The sequence below is a fragment of the Amblyomma americanum genome, chromosome 6 (genome assembly GCF_052857255.1).
Source record: "Amblyomma americanum isolate KBUSLIRL-KWMA chromosome 6, ASM5285725v1, whole genome shotgun sequence".
NCBI lineage: Eukaryota > Metazoa > Arthropoda > Arachnida > Ixodida > Ixodidae > Amblyomma > Amblyomma americanum.
The window spans coordinates 8959404-8978642 of record NC_135502.1 but is presented as its reverse complement, the minus strand read 5'-3'; the positions used below and the strand labels follow the sequence as shown (position 1 = coordinate 8978642).

The following is a 19239-nucleotide window of genomic DNA, read 5'->3' as shown; positions in this document are numbered from 1 at the left end:
TTGTGCGTTCTTTAACCTTTAAAGATTTTCATGTCAAAAACCTTTAAAGGTTCGGCGGTGCGTTCTGTCCAGATGTATTATACGGCAAGGCAGACATTATGTACGTGGTAGAGCTGAATTATAGACGAATAATTATTAATATTAATTAATCGACTCTTGCTCATTTTAGAGCGCAAGATTATATGTGTAATCGAAGGCTGTCAACATTGAAAGCGAGACCAGTTCTTAAGTTTTCAGAGTAGGCATTGTGGTTCAAAATATCGATCGTCAAAATATGCTTTGTCATCCAGTTGAGCTGGCTTTCTCGCGTTGCACATACATAAAATGTCACCGCTGCGCGTGCCATCATCGTCGAAATCACGTCTCCTTCTTGTACATCACAAATACACAAACTTTACCTGTATATGCTGCATTACAAATTTCATTGACATAAACTTTCAAATGTGCAATGCAGGAAAGCCAACTAAACGAGATTTCAAAAGCGTATTTTTGACGCTGGATATTTCGAACCACAGTGCCAATTCTGACAAATTACAAACTGAACTCGCCTTCAATGCTAACAGCCTTCAATTTCGCAATGCGATATTGCGCCATAAAATAAGAAATAGTAATTTTGATTCGCTATTTTTAATTAATTAGCCGTGTAGTAACCGATCTTGATTACGTACATAATGCCCTCATCGCTGTGCCATAGACCTACCCAGACTGCAGCAACGTATCCTTCACGGTTTTTGGAATAAATATCTGTCAATTTTAAAATAAAGTACCCGGTACATTGGTCGTTTCTTCTAGTTCTGTTACTGCATGACATTGACTCATTGCCTCGCTCAACTTCCATTGGCGGGAAGAAAAGAGATGCATCAACGATGCGTAGCCGATAGGTAAAATGCGTCGCAAGTTGTCTGTAAGCAATGGACAGTCGCAGCGAAAAAAGTGTAGTACGTGTTTCCGCTGGCCTCTTTTCCTTGTGAAGTGATGTCATTCCTACGCAAACTTAATCAGTTTTGAGAAACGGCTCATTATAGTGTGCGTTACTTTCAGGCTGTAGATCTAAAATTCAAAACGCTCTGCTGGCAGACTACACCGAAGAGAGAATTAAGAGAGAATTAAGAAGGCAATTCAGAGAAGACGGCAAGAGCTATGCGGACTTTCTATAGCCGCATGTCCTTCAGCATCCGCTTCTGCTTGTCATATCCTGCGTCTTGTGCAATAGGCTAAAATGTCACCAATTGAATGAAAGCTGAGTGAAGGGGGATATTGGCGTATTTAGTCAGAAAAAAAAAGTTTGGCGCTTTAAAACGGATGAAAATTGAATTGTGCAGTAAGTACCGTCTAGAACACAATAAAAATAAACAGAAAAACGAAGGTATGCAAGTGTGTCATATTTTTTTTTTCTGCATGAAAAATACTTGACAATATTCTAGCTTACTACCAACATTTATTCTGCGTTTTCAGGATGAAAAACAAGAACACGAGCAGCGAACATCTCTAGCTGGAAATGAGAAAATTCCCGGAAATCCTCCTATAATGAAATGTAAGAACGCCCTATAATGCGTTACGTTTCAGAAAATCGCGTTGGGAAAGTAATATGCTTAAGAATTGGGCTTTCATTTTTTTTGGATACTGGGCTGACTTTTTTTGGCGTTTATTTCAAAACGCGATCTCAGTTTCTTGCGGCGAGTATTACTTCTGGCAAATGATGTACTGACTTTCTCCGGTGATTTAACTTTGCAATCCTCGGTGGTCAAAAGTCACTTAGAGTCCCTGTCGGCGTTTTTGACACCATGAAGAGTTTATTCACCAGTAATTAAGGTGGAAATGGCAGAACTTGGAGTTGTGCTTGCACAAAGAACTGCTATCGGCAATCAAAAAGTAACGGAAGTTAGATAAGATCGCTGGCAGAGAAAAACGCAAGTATAAATTTACTTCCGAGAAATAGGTTCACATATTACCATTGGGATGTTGTGCGGGGTTCAGTGAGAGGGCAGGAGATCACGAGGACTGCGTGTTGATGGCAGCGATAAAACTGCCGCTCATTCGTCGCGGTAGCCGGAACATGCTTTTCCTTGACGCCCGTGCACAATTTCGTGTCAAATAGTATAAATATATAAAATAAATACAGGACTCAAAATGCTGCCCAATGGAACCCCACGTGCCATGGCCGCCAACCGGTTGTGGTCGTGGCGGCTCGCCTCAGTCGAAATCGTGAGACAAGAAAACGTGCGGTAACTACCAGTGTCCTTCAGAGAGTTGAGGAACATACATAACCGACCAAGTGCTCTAAGCGGTTGATGATAGTAACAAACAGTGCTTAATTGGCAGGTGGCGAGGAGATGGTGCTTCCCGATCTGCAAGGGCGTCTAAGCTAGCGGAGCAATGCATCATATTGCACAACTATGCCGGTTATCCAGCAAATACTATTGTCTCATCACGCGTATGGCATGTACTGTATCTAAACGTAACTCTAAGAGCCTTTTCGTGCTCCTCTGCATGCTTTCAGGAGAGTTCTTCACAGTGAAGGAGAACATTTATATGTATATGATGCCAATGCTGATGCGTAGATTTTCTCCGTCGCAAAAGTTATTATCGCACCAAAAAATGCGCAGCTATCAGCAATACAGAATTAATGTAGTCTTTTCGTCACCTGTCGAAAGAAACCTTTGCGCACTTCTCATGCTTGATATGAAGATAGTGAAAAAGATAATTTGTTTCTTTTGCACGAAAGTTAATATTGAATACTAACCTAATTTGTATTATCCAATTTTTTTTACACGCACTTTGGAAGCACCTCGAAGGTACGTGCTACAAATGCAGATTAGAGCGGATAATACCATATCCAAATGTAAAGATATGACACAAAATGGCGAAGAATTCTAGCTTTTTCAAAATAGGTTCGTTACTTGCACAAATTCCATCCATTTGCGCTATTTCCTTCAAAAAGACCGTTGACAAAATGCAATTCTGGATTTTGTTCGTGTCTCACCGGAAAGCCGATTTATGAGAACACTTTTCTCAAGCATAGACATCAATGAATACCTCGGTATAACGGACATAGCAAGCTGAAAGCAGCATGAATCATGATTTCCTTGTGAGAAAAAAAAAAAAACAAGTAACCCTTATGTACCTAATCATGAACGACGGACACCGCTGTGACATGGAGAGACCGCCAGCAAGCAGCACTACGTGGCGTTACTGGGCAGGTGCACAGAGTGGCTAGGCACGGGTACCAGAAATTTTCAGCAGCGGGTAGGTGACATAGTTGAATTAGTGTTCATAAAAATCTTGCTTTCTTTTGAAGAAAAAGCGCCTAAAGTGGCCTTGAAATTATCCTGTACCAGAAAGATTAACGCATTAAAACGAGAAAAATGCCACGTTTATTGAGGACAGAGCTTTTAAAAGCTAGAAAAAGGCAAAATAACTGAATTACAAGCGTCGCCAAAGCGTCACCGGCGAATTTGAAAAGTAAACTACGTGCAGAAAAGAAATTAGTACTGCACGAATGAGACACGACAGGAGAACGAGGAACAAAAACGACAACACAGGCGCAGACTTTTTGCGTCGACACAGACTTTTGGGCACGGTTCCCATAGGCCAGGCTGCAATGCCGTTCACTTCAAAACTGTCGTCTCGGAGTCCTTTCCGTTGTAGACTTCACTAATTTGTATCGAATGGCCGGGAATCATTTCAACACAACTTTAATAAATCCTTCTTTTGCTGACGGAAAAACACCAGCACACCGAGAGGGATACGTATGCATACCGAGAGATGTACTACATTTACATACGACGGTTGGTTCTTTTATGTGTGCCTTCCTTTTTCACGTCCTACGTCGTTTTGATTGGTTCCCTCTAATGTCAGTGCTTAGGCACGTACTAGTTTGTGAGTGTGTGTTAAACAGGACCATTTCACATCGTTTAGCAGGAGCATATACGTGGCTTCTCTCTGGAATAAACAATGCATATTTGTTTAAAGCAAATTTTCGCTAATTTGGCGCCTCACAATATTTCCTATTCTGATAACTGTTTTTGACGGTGAAGCAGAATGGGAAGGTTTTAGGAGCATTTAACTTTTGGAAGCGGATTTTTAGCTGGTACCATTACGTCACTTTAAGGTTAGAATGACGGAACTGATTCCGAGAGAAGGGAATCGTTGCAAGGGGTGGCAGAAAGTCACGTGGGCCGAAGAGATTAGGAAGCTTGAGGGGTTAAATTGACTGAAACCGGCACAGGACAGGGTTAATTAGCAGCATATGGGAGAAGCCTCTGTCGCGCGGTGGACATTGTTAGTCAGATGATAATGATGAGCTGGTGCCGTAGTAGCAAGGTAATGGTAATCTAGATATACGGGAGGCTTTCAAAAACTTTACGGGCCATTCGTTGGGCGATCAAATAGCTGCAATTAGAAGTGCGTACCTGTCGCATTGCATCTGTGTATGGACAATTTTACAGCACGATCGCTCCGTTCTCGGTGAAGTCTCGAGCTTGAGCCCCACAAAATGCCTGCGCATATCATGACCCAAGTTGGATGAAAATTTTCTGGATGCCCTATATTCTTGCTTGACATGCCTCCTGACATCTGTGAATTGATTTTTCTTAAATTCATTTCTACATATGTTGAATGTTTTCACAAGAACTGCATAAATAATCAGTGGAAAACTGATAAGGACAATAATGCTTTGTTTATGCTTTGCATGCAGCATGTGGCTTAGTTTTGTGCTGCCCCTGAACAGCAGTGTACGTACATGCACGCACTCGCAGCACGAGCCTAGACAACGTTGCCAGTAAAACTCGCCCAGTCGGCTCATTCGAAAAAAAAAATGAAATGACCAACCGCAAATGTAACGGCTTTGTCTGTACGTTTAAACAGGCAAGCCTCTAAAGGCAAGCCACTTAAATACTGATTTCATTTTCTTAGCAGATTGGTTCATTCATTTTTTTTTGGTGCAGGGTGCTGCCCCTGGAGCTGCTCAGACACTGTAATGCTGTTAAGAAGGAATTTGTCTCGATGGCTGACGTAATGCCAGAGAGACCGATCGTGTGTTTTAACGTTTTATCGCAGCCGTTGTAATCCATTTCTTACCATTGCGACGACCATTTCCTGTTTTGATTACAGAACCGAACTGGTTTAGAGCACGAATGATAGCAGTGTCACAAGACACAAAACCTTCACAAGCGTTTCAGGACATTATTTGGCAGAATTATATGCGCGCCACTAAACTATGGCTAGATATTACCCGCGGCTCAATATGCGTAGCAACATCATCAGCGGCAGCATTGCACCTACTGGAGCAGAAAGTCTGTAACAGTCGTCAGTTGGGGGGTCCGCAATTCAACAAAACAATAAAGAGTTATAGTTTAGCGGAGACGCATGGAGTAGACGTCTACCTAAGCAAGGTGTGCCCACTGCGCCTGCGCATGGGGCACACCTTAATTCGGTAGACGTCTAAAGATGTGCATGCCCATCTGGCCAAGCAGCTGCCACAGCGCGTGCGCAGTAGGCACAGCATAATGCGGTGTACGTTATGCTAGTACATCTCCGCTATGCTAAAGCCATCTAATGAGGAAGATGAGAAAGACAGCGGACACGAAAGAAACAAGTAAACACACGGAGCTCGCAGTGCGTGTACGGGCTTCCTTCGTGTACGTTGCCCATATAATTCCTCTTATTTTATGCGCAAAGTTTTGAACAATATTTTTGTTTTTTCTTTTAATCAGAGCCGATAACGAGGGAACTGCACTGAGTGCTCGCAGCTAGATCACGCGGTGCACGACTTCATGCAAAGGGAGAGTGAAACTCCTATTGCTCGATTTTGGCGAATGCCTAATACATTTTTTTGCATATTGAAAACATTTACTCAGCACTTCGAAATCAATGACGTTCGATTATACGTCAGCCTCTTCTTAATGGCGGGAGAGAAAAAGTCGATTATCATCCCGCGGACGAGCACGGGCAGCGACACCTCGTTAGTTGTATGGAATGCCTCTGGAGAAACGATGGAACCTTTATTGGGACTCCTCAGCATGCTGTTCCACAACTCGACGTACTTGCACACTTCATATTGCTTCATATGTAAGCTTAAAGACTAAGTAAGTGAATAAATTGTAACTCGAATAAATGACACTCAAGCTGCATATGTTCTCTTCTTCTGTTGAACGGACCACTGTCACAAAATGCAGGTCTGCCGCGGCCCTCCTCGCCGTAAGCAATGTTAGAAACGAACGCCAGCGGGCACTGATTGCTGCACGCGGCAGGAGACTACGAGTTTCCCATTAGCTTGGAGGACGAGAAAGTGTCGTCACGGGAAGACAAAGGGGTATGAAGGCGTGGAAAGTGCGAGATAGGGAGATTGCCTGGGAGAGTTTGTTCGTTCGGGCATGACTGTTGTCAGCCACGGAGCGGTCTACTATAAAGCTCCCCCCCCCCCCCCCCCCCCCCCCCCCTCTTCGCCGCCGTGCCTGGAAACGCTTAGTGCGGTGGCTCTGTGACACCCAACACTAACGGGCGGCGCATACTCGCCCACATCGGCTGTGAAAAACACTCTTGCGGACCGGGCATCACCGCACCACACACACAAAAAAAAAGCCACCGCGCTCGGCGCTCCCCGCTCTAGAAGAATGTTATTTTTATATCTCATCTTGTACTGTCGTCTTTTTTATTGTTTTAATTGCCACCTTCTCTTAAGCTTGCAAATATCGTTTTTGTGTTTAATGCCGCTCTCCTACCTCTGTTTGTAATTTGTATAACTTGCGTGGCGTCTCTCAGAACTGTAGTGTCTCACCTGCTGTTGTTCTTGAATGTATTTCAGCCCATTTTACTGCTCTTAGTGCCCTGTTTTTTTGCTGTTCGTTCAAGAGTAAGACGTCTAGCATTTCGATGAAGGCGAAATGCTAGGAGCCCGTGTACTGTGCGATGTCGGTGCATGTTAAAGAACCCCAGGTGGTAGAAATCATCCGGAGCCCTCCGCTGTGTCGTCCCTGAAAGCCTCAGTCGCTTTGGGACTTGAACCCAATAAACCTAATTACTGCCATTACAAAAAAACATTTTTGTAGAGTCTGTAGACTCTCGATAGAGATTTGTCAATATATTTTATGGACTCTCTTAGACAAATCCTAGTCTGTCTATAGACAATATGAATTTATGGCCTTAAATGTTTGTAGACTTTTGTTCATGAACTACTGGAGGTCTCATAGACGTAGGTCTGTAGACCATCTATAGACTTCCCACAGATTTGTGGCCTTGCACTTTTAGTGGGCTTTTTCTAAAGAAAGTCTATAAACCTGGGTCTATTGGACCTTCAGTAAACAACTGTCTATCGCTGCTGAACAATATTTGTCAGCCCATAGCTGTCAGCAGTAACGTTATCAATTAATATCGTCACATAAATTTAATTTACCATAACTTCAAAGTTATGCAGACTGCGCATTAGCAATAGGTGGGCGGTAAGAATGCATGTATCTCATACAATTAATAAATGAGTAGCCTTCCGTTAGTTTATTTCGTAAGCATTCTCGCGCCACGTCCTTAAGTGCTCTCAACCATTTCGGAATCTTGAAGCTGCATACCGCGGAAAGAAACGAGAACTATCAGGGCGTCTGAAACAAAAATCTACTCATGTTCTACAAGTGCATTGTACAGACTTTTAAAAGAGGAACACTCCTTGGCCATAAATTATATTTCAGGAAGCCAGTTTTATCAGTTTTTTTAGTATGTACGAAAAAAACACCAACTACCTCGACATAACGTTGTAGTGAAGACAACAAATTTCAGGGTAATATTTATATTCATGACTGCAATGACACGAGGTAGCTTCAAGGCTATGCTGCTTAAAAGATATGTCGTTCCTTTGAATAGGCACAAGCCCCATAAAACCTTACCTGCCGACCACGAAGTCGTTCACTACAGCATCTGCGACATTAACTCGAAGATCGAATAAGGTAAGCGTTGCCATATTTAACCACGGGTAATAAACATGCATGACCACAGTGCGCACATACCACGCGAACATCGCTCTGTGCCTAGAAAAAGCTGAACAAACCGTTGCGGTTGACGGACAAGAGTAAGAGCAGGAGCCTGATCAGGTTCTTGCCTATTAATAGCCCAAGTTGCAGCTGCAGCGGTGCATCAAAAACTGGGCATTGCAGTTATGCAGTCTAACATTTCAACAACATGCTCAGCCACAATTATATACAGCATGCTGAATAGGATTCGTCCACGCCCAGCAACAGCAGAGCAAATTCTTGGGTGTATCAGTAATGAAGCAACCAGATCAGAAGCCCACACTCCCTTCCTCTCGCGAAGCTGCCATTGGATAAAGTGTGCACGCGTGAGCGACGTGCATTAAGAAGCCTCACGAAACGATATGTTAGCTCTACGTAGAATCAACTTTTGTTCAGGTCTCAAAACGAAGTGCGTGAGGGCCAAAGACAGTGGGCAGAGGCTCGGATGAGACAGATGGACGAGTGTTTATCAGAACAGTGCTTCATCTGAAGAGACGATAACGCAAAAATTAAAAAAAAATTCGTTTCAGAAGGCGAGTGCGCGTTTGCTGAGGCGCCTGGCAAAAAGAGCTGAGGCGGCACTAAGCGATGCACAGCTCCCGGTCGGCAGACGTTCTGGCACTTGAAATTTTTCTGGACGCACCTTTCCCTTGCAGCACACAAAACCCAACGAAGAACACGTCAATGCCGCCGTGCCATTTCGCCTTCATCGCCGATTGACTTTGTTTCGCGCAGATGACACAGAACGGCACAAGCACAACGTGCATATTGGTCGAGGAAGCAAAGACTTTGCAGCGAACAACGTCCTTTACAAATGGGGATAAAAATGGTTGTCACGGCAGAGAGAATCTGTTCAACTGACGCAGCACTGCCCAGGGTAGTAAGGAGAACAGGTCAACGACGCAGCATCGTGTAAGCTTACCGTGAATGACCGATTAAGTTGGATTTCGTTGGATGTACAATCCACCAGCGGCTCACAAATACAGTGTGCGGGAGGGTACACATGGTTGCTTGCTCTACGAATGTCATTCCCCTATCTTGTAAAACACCAAGCAGTAGAATATTGAACGGGCTCATCTTTCCTATTCGCTTATTTGGGGTCTACAATGTGAGCTGTTAAGCAGTCATACTGTACATTTTGTTGATTTGCATCATTATGGCAGTACCTATTTAAAAAACATTTTTTATCTTAAAAACAAAACCGAAACTTCACTAGTTTTTCCATAAGCGCGGCGGCTTTGCACTGGCGAGCATGGTATGCCATTCTTTTCCTAGTGTTTGCTGTCATAAACTGGCATGGGCAACATCAGCGGTTGATGGCTCCAAACAAAGAGGTATATCGGCAAAAACTATTAAGTTGAGCGTGACTGATGCATGGCAACAGGTTCACACGTGAATAAAAATGACAAATGCACCAACTTAAAATAAAACGGTGGTTTTAGTCGTAGAGAAAAAAATGTTTTTTCCGGCTTTTGCGAGTGGTTTTTCTAGGAGGGGGGTATCCTCTTAAATTACCCCCCTGCTCTTTTTCTTTTTTCTTCAGGGAGGAGGAATTTTAACAAATATTGCTCAGATTGTCCATAGACGATCTATATAGATACTCCATAGGCGATTTACTAGATAGTCCATAGACGAAGGAAAATCTGGATGCCTGTAGACCCCGCTCTAAAGACAGTCTAAAGATTGTCCCAAGATAAAAAAAAAAGACGCTGTAGCAGACTTTTCCCTACAGACAGTGCATAGGCTATATAGTATACAGGAAGGAAGCTGATATATTTATAGACTGTTTAAAAACGGTTTATAGATATGATGAATGTCCATATGATGGCAACATAGTGTATAAAAAGTCTGTACACTGTATATCGATGATTTTTTATAAGGGCGGCATTCGCGGCAGCGGTAGTGTATTGGACTGTTTGGTGAACTCGGCCTGCTGAGTTAGCTACTTCTCTCAGAGTCCTGCTAGCACATCAGCGCTCTCAGACTACCACCTGCACTGCCTATGTCGAGGTAATAATTGCTCGGGAGTTAATTTATTTGATCTGAATAGATGTGTATTATGTTTTTCCAGGATCCAAAAATCATCGCCCAACCTTGTTTCATGGCGACACTCATCCCTTCAAAACACATGGACCACACTCCAACACTGAAAATACTGATTTCTTTATTTTGACGCTGCTTCACTTCGAAGGTAGTGCCCATTAAATATATCGCGAATAAGTTACAATGAGTTGATTACGGTGAGAGGCAACCTTAATAAATTCGATCTGTATATTTCTTATATTCCCGTCATGACGAGAGTCGAAGGAATGGCTGCACATAAAATCACCCCTGGTTCCACTCGGCCGTCACATGGGATTCAGCCTGCGAAGTAAAGCAGAGAGTTAAGGTTTGGTTAAAGCACTCTCAAAGAACGGCAGGTGTTACACGACGTCTATAAGTACCCCACACAAGTTCGGGTACATTGTTTCTTAGAAAAGTGGTTTGAGAGCTGGTTGGCCAGCATACACGCGTTCACGCTTACAGAACGCTAACAGGTACTTTCGGTCGCACCGTTTAGAAGCTACCATATGCCTATTTCAAACTGGGCTTTCGTAGTAACCTCAGCTCTTTTTCTCGTTGCTGTCATTGCTCAGCTTTTGAGGCCTTTTCTTTTCGGTATGCACTGAGTAGAGGCTGAGAATGAGGACAATCCGGTGCACAACGTACAACTTCCTGAGTACTCAACTTGTTATCCGTCATCACGTTCACGCGAGGGCTGTTATAGAGAAAATTGCAAAAAAAAAATGCGCCATCATGACGCATTTTTTTTCAGGTTTCTCTGTAACAGCGCTCGCGTGGACGTGCTTTCATCCCCTCCTGTAAAAGGAGTGCTTTTAGCAGCCTCGCAGTTAAATGGTACATCATCATCATCATCATCATCATCAACATCATCATCATCATCAGCCTGTCTACACCCACTGCAGGGCAAAGGTCTCTCACATGTCTCTCCAATTAACCCTGTTCTTTGCCAGCAGTGCCCCCCCCCCCCCCCCCTATGCCTGCAAACTTCCTAATCTCATCCGCCGACCTAACCTTCTGCCGCCCCCTGCTACGCTTACCTTCTCTTGGAATCCACTCCGTTACCCTTAAGGACAAGCGACTATCTTGCCTTCGTAGTACATGCCCGGCGCAAGCCAATTTCTTCCTCTTGATTTCGATTAGGATGTCGTTAACCCGCATTTGTTCCCTCACCCAATCTGCCCGCTTCCGGTCTCTTAACGTTACAACTATAATTTTTCTTTCCATAACTCGCTGCGTTGTTCTTAACTTGAGCTGAACCCTTTTCGTTAGCCTCCTCGTTTCTGCCCCTTAGGTGAGTACCGGTAAGATACAGCTGTTGTACACTTTTCTCTTGAGCAATATTGGTAACCTGCTATTCATGATCTGAGAGAACCTGCCATATGCGCTCCACCCCATTCTTATCCTTCTAGTTATTTCTCTCTCATGATCCGGATCAGCTGTCACTACAGATGGTTAGATGGTTAGAGTGAAATGGTTAGAGGTCGTTAGTTCATGTTCATGAGTGGAACAGAAACCAAAGCGACAACGAGCGTTTATAGAAAGCGCACAAAATGCATATTGTCTCATATATCCAGAGAGACGAAAGCTTCCAAAAGGTGTTTGACTGGGAAAACTTGGGTCCTTAAAGAAACATGGCGGCGGAGATAGCGACAGCTGCACTCGAAGACCTCTCACTCTGAACGCTCGAGGCTGCATTGAAATACGAGTGGGTGCTTTCTAGACAACAGGCGTACATCTCCGTGAAGCGTCAAGGTCATCACACAATCCGTAATGGGCGATCCAATGACGTCTATGGACCATGCTACCAGAAGATAACCGGAACTATGGTGCGATCTGAAAGTAAGGCGACAGGCCAGCCACGGCAAACAAGAACAAAGTAGTTCGCGCGTTACTTCCCACCTAAATAAAACATTGGCTTTTGCTCAGGAGCAAGAAATGAAAGAAGGCAGAGTACCGAAATAAGGAGAAAAAATAAATATAAGCATCAGTTAATACCGAGCACGACTGAGTACAATCTCATGCGCTACTTTCTAGCATGCGCGGTGCTTCTGGGACGCTGTCACTCCACCGGGAACGAGCATAGTCCATCCAGGCGTCGAACAATCTTGTACGAACCAAAACAACGATAAGGCGCATTACGTGAGACGTACTGAAATCGGTCTATTTATGACGCCTCTAGGCCGATCATATGCAAGAATAGGTGTGCTATTTTTACTTACAACAATAGTACGGTAGCCTGTGAAAGAATTAACTAAATGCAACAGAAAGCTGTTACAAGACGGCGCAAGACACACTCGACGCTGCGCCGCAACCAAAAAAAAAAGAAAGAAAAACTCTACCTCTTCGTTTGAGGCCCCCCCAAAACGCTCAGCAGAACATTACGTATCATGGTTCGTAATATAGAGGTATCCTCACATACCTTTATTTTGTGGGAATATGCACTCGCACAACCACTAATCACATTATATTCACATAATCGACAGTGCATTAGCATATGTGTGCAGAAGTGCCTCTTTATAGCTCATTGTCACGTTCGCCCGGGCGCCTACTTTAATACGAATCTGACGTGCGCACAACACCTTACTGTGCTTTTCGAGCTTTTTATTTTCACCAGTAGTAGTGGCCTGATATAGGTGGAGTTTCCAGAAACTGTCTGTTACAACAGAAGACCCCAGAAGAGCTTGATGAGTTGAAAGAAACGAAAAGGAGTGCTGGATGAAGCATTTGATGATCGTTTTAAAACGTCTGGGCGGCCAATGTGAGTACTTCCCAACTTAGTATACAAGAAAGCAGAATACAATTTAGAGGCTCTGCTGTTGTACAGAACTTCACAAGTGGACAAGGAGGTGCAGCTTGCCATCCTATAGGGTTGGTATTCCGCCTTGTGAGACTGTTAACAACAGTGCACAACCCAGGACAAGAGAAACCAGCATTTCCACAAACAACCTAGCGACAGCGCAATGTAAAAAGACACATAAAACAAGATGTCCTGCGCACTTTGAACCCAAGCACGGCGCAAAGAGCATCGCGTCGTGCGCCAGCCATAAAACTGTCGAGCAGGCTCTGAAGACCATCATAGCTGATAAGACACAGACGCTGACAGCACGAGGTCCGAGATAACGCACACCTGTCACTGAAAGCACGCAACTTCATCTCAGGCGTAAAGGGTCACCATCCTTTCCCAGAAGCGCTGAAGTGTTGCCTCGCTTAGATAGACAAGAGTGGGTGTCCTGGGGAACGAAAGATTTGTTACAGTAAAGAGCGACAGTCAGCAAGCGATTGCACGATAAGTTTCTTAGAAATCGGCTGAAAAAGAAATAGCATAAGTTGGAAAATAACTCCACCACTGAAGCAGCTACAGTCTTCACTGAAAAAGATATGATGAGCACGTTTAAGCGTTGTCATAAACAGCCTTCCGAAATATAGTTTTTGAAATAAAGTTTCGAAAAATACTGCTTCGATGCGTCCAATTTTCGGAATGAAACATGCTCCGAACGAATTCTTTGTGAGCTAACTGGTCCGGCCTTCAGAAGTTGTCGCCGAATGTACAAAACAGCGCATATTCCTGCGCCAGGCGATTTGCGGAGGCCACTGGAAGCCTTTCGAGTTGAGGTGACCTAAATCCTCGTACTATCTGAATGTTGACCACTATTTCCCATTTCCGGTGCAAAATAGTTTAGACACACCGCACCAAGTGAGTCTTCTGTGTCCATTCTTTTTGCACTTCCATAAGTCTAAATTTTTAGCTTGCCCAGCTTTTATTCCACCTTGCTCTGTTCACATTAATGAGACAAGGCATTTTGCACTTCCGTATTGTGAATTTTATGAATTTAGCTCCATCTCAAGTTTCATCTTCGGGCACACTTTATCTGTATTGTCACCGCTGAAACACGAAGGATCTCGCCCTGGAAATTACGGCGAGAGTGATGAGGCTGTCGATGAATGCTCCCAAGTACAGCTATTTGTAATTGATCTTAGCGTCAAACGCTCCTATATGCCCCCATTGGCTGACTTAAGAAGTCAATACAACCTTAACGGCCTCCTGTGGATGCACATTCTGCTAGGGCAGACACAAATGACCTGCATGGCCACTTCTCTGCATTCGCTAATCAGCGTGCAAAAGTTGCGGATTGTGTATTTCGCATTAGAGCAGTAGCAGTGCTTACCGCTATGAGTAGAGAGCAGGAATCAAGATGGCCAGTAATAAGACAGCGCTCACGGGAACAGTCTTTGACCCGGAACCTTTGGAGAAAAAGAAAAAAAGCAAAGAAATATTCTTTTTTGCACTTCCTGCGGCATTAAAAATAAATAGATCCGAAAACATCAGCAGACAAAGCAAAGAAAGAAAAGTAATGTTATGAAGCTCTTCGAACTTGCAATAAATAACTTCAAATCAAGAGAGTCAATCAATGTTATCCCCAAAATATTAAATCACCAGAAAAGTTAGTTCAGGTGTCCAATACTTATACCCTGCTCGTTCCTTCGCGGAATCACTGTTTCCTTTTGAACGCGTAAGCACACGTTGCTTTACTTTTTTCTGCAGAAAAAAGCCGGTAGGAATTAACGAACAGTATGTGTGGCTGGACTTATTACACCGGAAACATATAGGAGCGGATGATTAACAATCCTATTACCTTTCAGACCAACAACTTTGGGAGTGTTTGTTCGTTTAGCGCCTTCATTGGCGCATGAATTTTCTGGAAATTGTGCGCCAGTTTTTACGCATGAGTTGATGAGCCGAATAAATTAATGGGAGTCAAGATTCCATTCTGCTGAACTGAATACATGAATTCACCCCTCATAGTGTATCTTATGATGAGCGAATAGAAAGCGCACCCCTCGCCCTTGAAAAGCCTTACCGCAAGTTAAGGAGACGATATACACCTGAATGTTTGAATACACGGCTGGAGCTTCGTCTATTCTTCTAACAGGTGCATAAAGGCAATTAAGAAGCTTAGTGCACCATTCATGAAAGCTCCTACCACGGAGTGCCTCTCAGACATCGAAATACCACCCGTACACTGCATACCCGTTGGGGACGTCATCTAGCCATGTCAGGTTGTAGCTCACAGTGAAATATTACGAAGTCTCCTCAGCTCACGCGTGCCGTCAGGATATGAAATTTTAGCTTGTGGCAGGAGGCTTTCGGCCCCCATTGTTTTCAGACAGACATCGACTGGATGTGCGCTATTTGCCAGTGGTGGCTTTCATTGCGATCGTGCGTTCCTTCATAGCGCAATTGCTATTTATTCACGCTGGCGCTATTCGTCAAACTTCAGCTGAATCCCCTGAAAAGGTAACTAAATGAATAACTCTTTAGGGAACTTCGCCCAAGCAATGCCTCACTCTCAAAAGCACCTTCGAAAACTTTGGGGACGCTTAAGTTCTGCCTTAATAGTGCAGCGCGACAGCGTTCCATCGTGGTCGAGCACCCGTCGATCCAGAAGGCACATCAGCATTCAGGGAAGACGCAGACTCGGAAAAAAGCCCCGCGCTAGTATACGTTACGGGCTAAATTACGCACGTGTGTCAGGAGCAAGCAGGCGCCTGCTCTTTATACCATCAACATGACGGCATCCCTCCGCAATGCGCCTTGGGGCCCCCTGCGCAATGGAACCTTTCGAACCACGAACGACGCGACGAAGCCCAAGGTCAGCCGCGGCAGTCTTATATGGTGAATTCCAGTCGCAGTCCCGGAGCGGTTCGCACACTCTGTGACAGAGCGCCTGAATCCGGCGGAGAGTGCGCGACCTGAAATTGCGATTGGAGTACACTTGCTCTGGCCAGAGCATGTAGGCGGCGCTCGCGAACTGCTGGAGGAAGTACCCGTCATTCTTTGCACTTGCCCGCGCTTTTCGCGCGTCGCGAGCGTAGCTGCAAGAGGTGAAGATTACTCCCGCAGCCTTTTAAGATGGAGGTGACGCCTGAAGTTTATGACATGCTACTGCTACTGCTTTCCGACTCGATGTCCTCAAGCAGAATGAGCTCCAGTGCGCGATTCACTTTTGAGTCCATACCGGCGGGAGATGCTGATCGTCTGCTACGGAGCGCAAAGAGGAGCCGGCGCGGCGGACGCGACTAGCCGCCGGAAATGGAGGGCGCCGCTGAAAAAGAACGTCACGCAAACTTCCGGTCGACTCCGCCGATTTCGGCGGAGCAGTCCCAACTGCTCCACGGAGCGATCTCGGCTCGGCAACCGCTCCCTGTTTACGATTTGAAGACGCGATCCGTGGCTGAGATCTGCGTTTGGAATACAATTGCTCCGAAAAGAGCAGAAAACGTTGCTCCCGAAGTGCTCCAACTCTGCGATTGGAAGTCAGCATTAGACTGTGGCGACGCCGGCGACGACGCCGGCTTTTCCGCCTGACGAGCTCCTTAACGCTTTCGCGTTAAAATGATTATTATCGGCGTATTCTCCTTTGACGACACTCCTGCCGACGAGGACAAGAAAGCTCCGAACGAACGTGCGAGACATGAAGTGTAACGCATGAAGGTGGCCATGTTTACCAGTGACTTTCTGCGTTGCGTAAATGTTGTAGAACGAACGTAGCAGACACCAAGGATGACGACAATAGTGTCAGTATATTCCCTTTGCAGGCCGCCGTGGTGGCTTCGGCTGCTGTTTCGAAAGACGTGGGCTCGGGTCCGGCCGCGGTAGTCAAACTCATATGGGAGAAATTCTAGAGGCTCGTAAACTGTGTGATGTCAGTGCACGTTAAAGAACCACAGGTGATCGAAATTTCCAGAGCCTTTCACTACGGCGTCCCTCATAGCTTGGGTCGCTTTGGTACGTTAACGCCCATAAACCATAAACCACATTCTCTTTGTCTTTATGTGGGTGCGTTGAGGACCAGCGTTTCACGCAGCAACTGCTAGCGCACTCAAATGGTCGCCCTTGGTTACAAGTGCGTTAACCTAGTCGCTAGCAGGTGGCCCCAGCAACACGTCGGTTCAAGCGCCGCCGGCAGTGTTCTTTTTTTTTCTTGGATACAATCTGAACGGATATTACAGGGCTTTGTAAGCCATTGGTTGGGGGTGGCATCCGTTTCAGAGGCGGTCTCTGCATCAACTGCGCCGTGATTTCGGAAGAATGTTCAAGTGACATTAGCGACAAACGGGACCAAACACTGTACCCTTTTCCCAAACCCCGTTTCCCGTTCCTAAACACCGCGACAGGCACAGTTAGAACTACCACTTCTTTGTACTAGTGGCAAGAGCACACGTACTGTTCGAAAGCTGTACCACCCAAAATCTAGATAGATAACGAGAGGAAGGAAAGGCAGGGATGTTAACCGGAAGGGTTTCCGGTTGGCTACCCTGCACTGGGGAAGCGAATGAGGGGACTAAATAGGGAAGAGGAAAGGAACGGGAAACAGAGTCACAATCTACGTTTTGCTTTATCCGCATTGCGTCAGATGCTGACATGGTACTGCGTGAAAAACAATGCAGCCCATTTCTGTCTTCAAAAAAAGAAACAGTTAAACAAGGCAACGGCCCATTTCAACAATGGGCGTGAACCCGCGGCTAAGCAGCGGTGGCGGCTGCTTCTACGTCTCTCTTCAGCGCGGCCCTGTTAGCACGAACGCCATTAAAGACGGCAGTTTCTGAAGCTGAAGGTTTCCCCAATACGCGCTGTAGCCGGCACCGCTCTCGCTGCAAGAGAGTCTTCGTGACCTCCCTTTTCTTAGTCTGGCTACGCTCAGCGGCGAGCCCAACTGGGCCTTCTTGACCCTTAGAAAAATTTCTTGACAGTCTATGGACTGTCCACAGACTTCTGTCTATGAAGTTTACAGGCTCTCTATAGATAAAACCTACAGAACAGTCTATAGGCAATACAAGTCCTATAGACAGTCTATAGACAATCTATAGACTAATGGCCATTCACTTTTAGTAGAACTTTTATACAAAAAGTCTATAAACTATGAATCGACAAAAAGCAATATCTACAGGAAGGAAATAGAGTCTACAAAAGGTCTATAGGCCACTTTTATAAGGAAACGGCGAGCCTCGCGAGCACGAGCGTGCTTTTAATGCGAAAGCATTATATTTCATGATGTCAAACCTGCTCACAGATTTCTGTGAAGCTTGATCTTGAAGGTTCTCTGGGGAAAATTATAAATAAATAAATAAATATCGGCACGACTGGGATTCGAACATTTTCTGTGCTGTCTTGTGTGTGCCCAATTTAAAAAAGTATGCAGCACCAACTAGCCCTAAATGCAACGCATCAGAACGAGCAGATCAGCCTCGCTGGCCACTGCGCGAGAGCGCTAAATCTCTCGCCGCAGCCGATCACGCGTGGTGCTAAACTGTGACACACTATCGCGTTGTGCATTGCACATCGTCTTCTTCGTCGACGTATACTACTATTAAACTCATATATGCACTTTGAGCTACGTGACGGCTGTGACAGAGAAGTATGTGCTGCACGCGTTGACGTGGACAACATCGTGGCAGAAACACGGTACTATAGAGCAATACGCATTGGCGTTGACAATATTGCTGCAGAAACGCGGCACTGGAGCATAGGCCGCCGGCGTACATTGGGTAAATTGGCAGTGACGCTAAAGGAGTTGAAAACACGCATAACCGGCTCCCTAGGTCAGTGGGCACCTCAATCGCGCTTTAAGGGACGTGGCAATGGTGTCCACTTGCAAAAATTGAAATTTCGCATAATATTTCGTGCTTAGCGATGATAAACCTGCAGCCAATTTTCTCAAAAGGGCTGCTGCTGCGCATCCATGCGTGCTGGCTTTTTGATTTGTTATTTTGTTTCTTCGGACGCCCGCAGATGGAATCTTGACTGAGCTCTGTCTCACCGAGTGCTCTTAACTTCCGGGTTGCAGCCACTTGAGGGGGGGGGGGGGGGGGGGGGGGGGGGGAGACCGCAGCTTCGACAGCGAAGCTTACATAGCTTGCGGCGAGCAACATCGTGCGCATAACTTGCTGGACGTTCGGTTTTACTTAGCATGACTGCGCTGCTACAGGTTTTCTGAAATAAAGCTAAACCCCTCATAGAGTTTTAAAACAGGCGTCCGATGCTCAAGAACTGTTAATTCGTGCAATCACTGTCGCGAGCGTTTTGGGATTTCCCTGACTCATTTAAATCATTGTGATTTAAATTGATTTCTTGTTCTTTTGTTTGTTTCGCTGAAGCGCAAGCCTTTGTCACCGTTGA

At 45.2% G+C, this 19239-nt stretch overlaps 3 protein-coding genes across 8 annotated transcripts in view; 1 reads left to right on the top strand and 2 right to left on the bottom strand.

The window, feature by feature from the left end:
- Positions 1-4989, top strand: part of LOC144136263 (glycoprotein antigen BM86-like) — a 38582-nt gene extending 33593 nt beyond the window's left edge. For all 3 annotated transcript variants that reach the window (XM_077668469.1, XM_077668466.1, XM_077668467.1), the window contains 2 exons: positions 1456-1536; positions 4950-4989. In XM_077668469.1, coding sequence (XP_077524595.1) covers positions 1456-1492 — 37 coding nt within the window. In that variant the 3' untranslated portion in view covers positions 1493-1536; positions 4950-4989. The remainder of the gene's footprint in view (positions 1-1455; positions 1537-4949) is intronic.
- LOC144136261 (acetylcholinesterase-like) overlaps positions 1-9992 on the bottom strand; it is a 196481-nt gene extending 186489 nt beyond the window's left edge. Inside the window, exon 1 of one of the 3 annotated variants that reach the window (XM_077668462.1) lies at positions 8920-9992. In XM_077668462.1, coding sequence (XP_077524588.1) covers positions 8920-9074 — 155 coding nt within the window. In that variant the 5' untranslated portion in view covers positions 9075-9992. Of the gene's footprint in view, positions 1-4412; positions 4511-8919 lie in introns of those variants that run through there. The other 2 variants (XM_077668464.1, XM_077668461.1) reach the window with 2 other exon arrangements.
- Positions 9993-10136: 144 nt separating this feature from the next.
- LOC144136260 (glycoprotein antigen BM86-like) overlaps positions 10137-19239 on the bottom strand; it is a 40722-nt gene continuing 31619 nt past the window's right edge. For both annotated transcript variants that reach the window (XM_077668459.1, XM_077668460.1), the window contains 2 exons: positions 14228-14303; positions 10137-10361 (listed from right to left, as the gene is read on the bottom strand). In XM_077668459.1, coding sequence (XP_077524585.1) covers positions 14230-14303 — 74 coding nt within the window. In that variant the 3' untranslated portion in view covers positions 10137-10361; positions 14228-14229. The remainder of the gene's footprint in view (positions 10362-14227; positions 14304-19239) is intronic.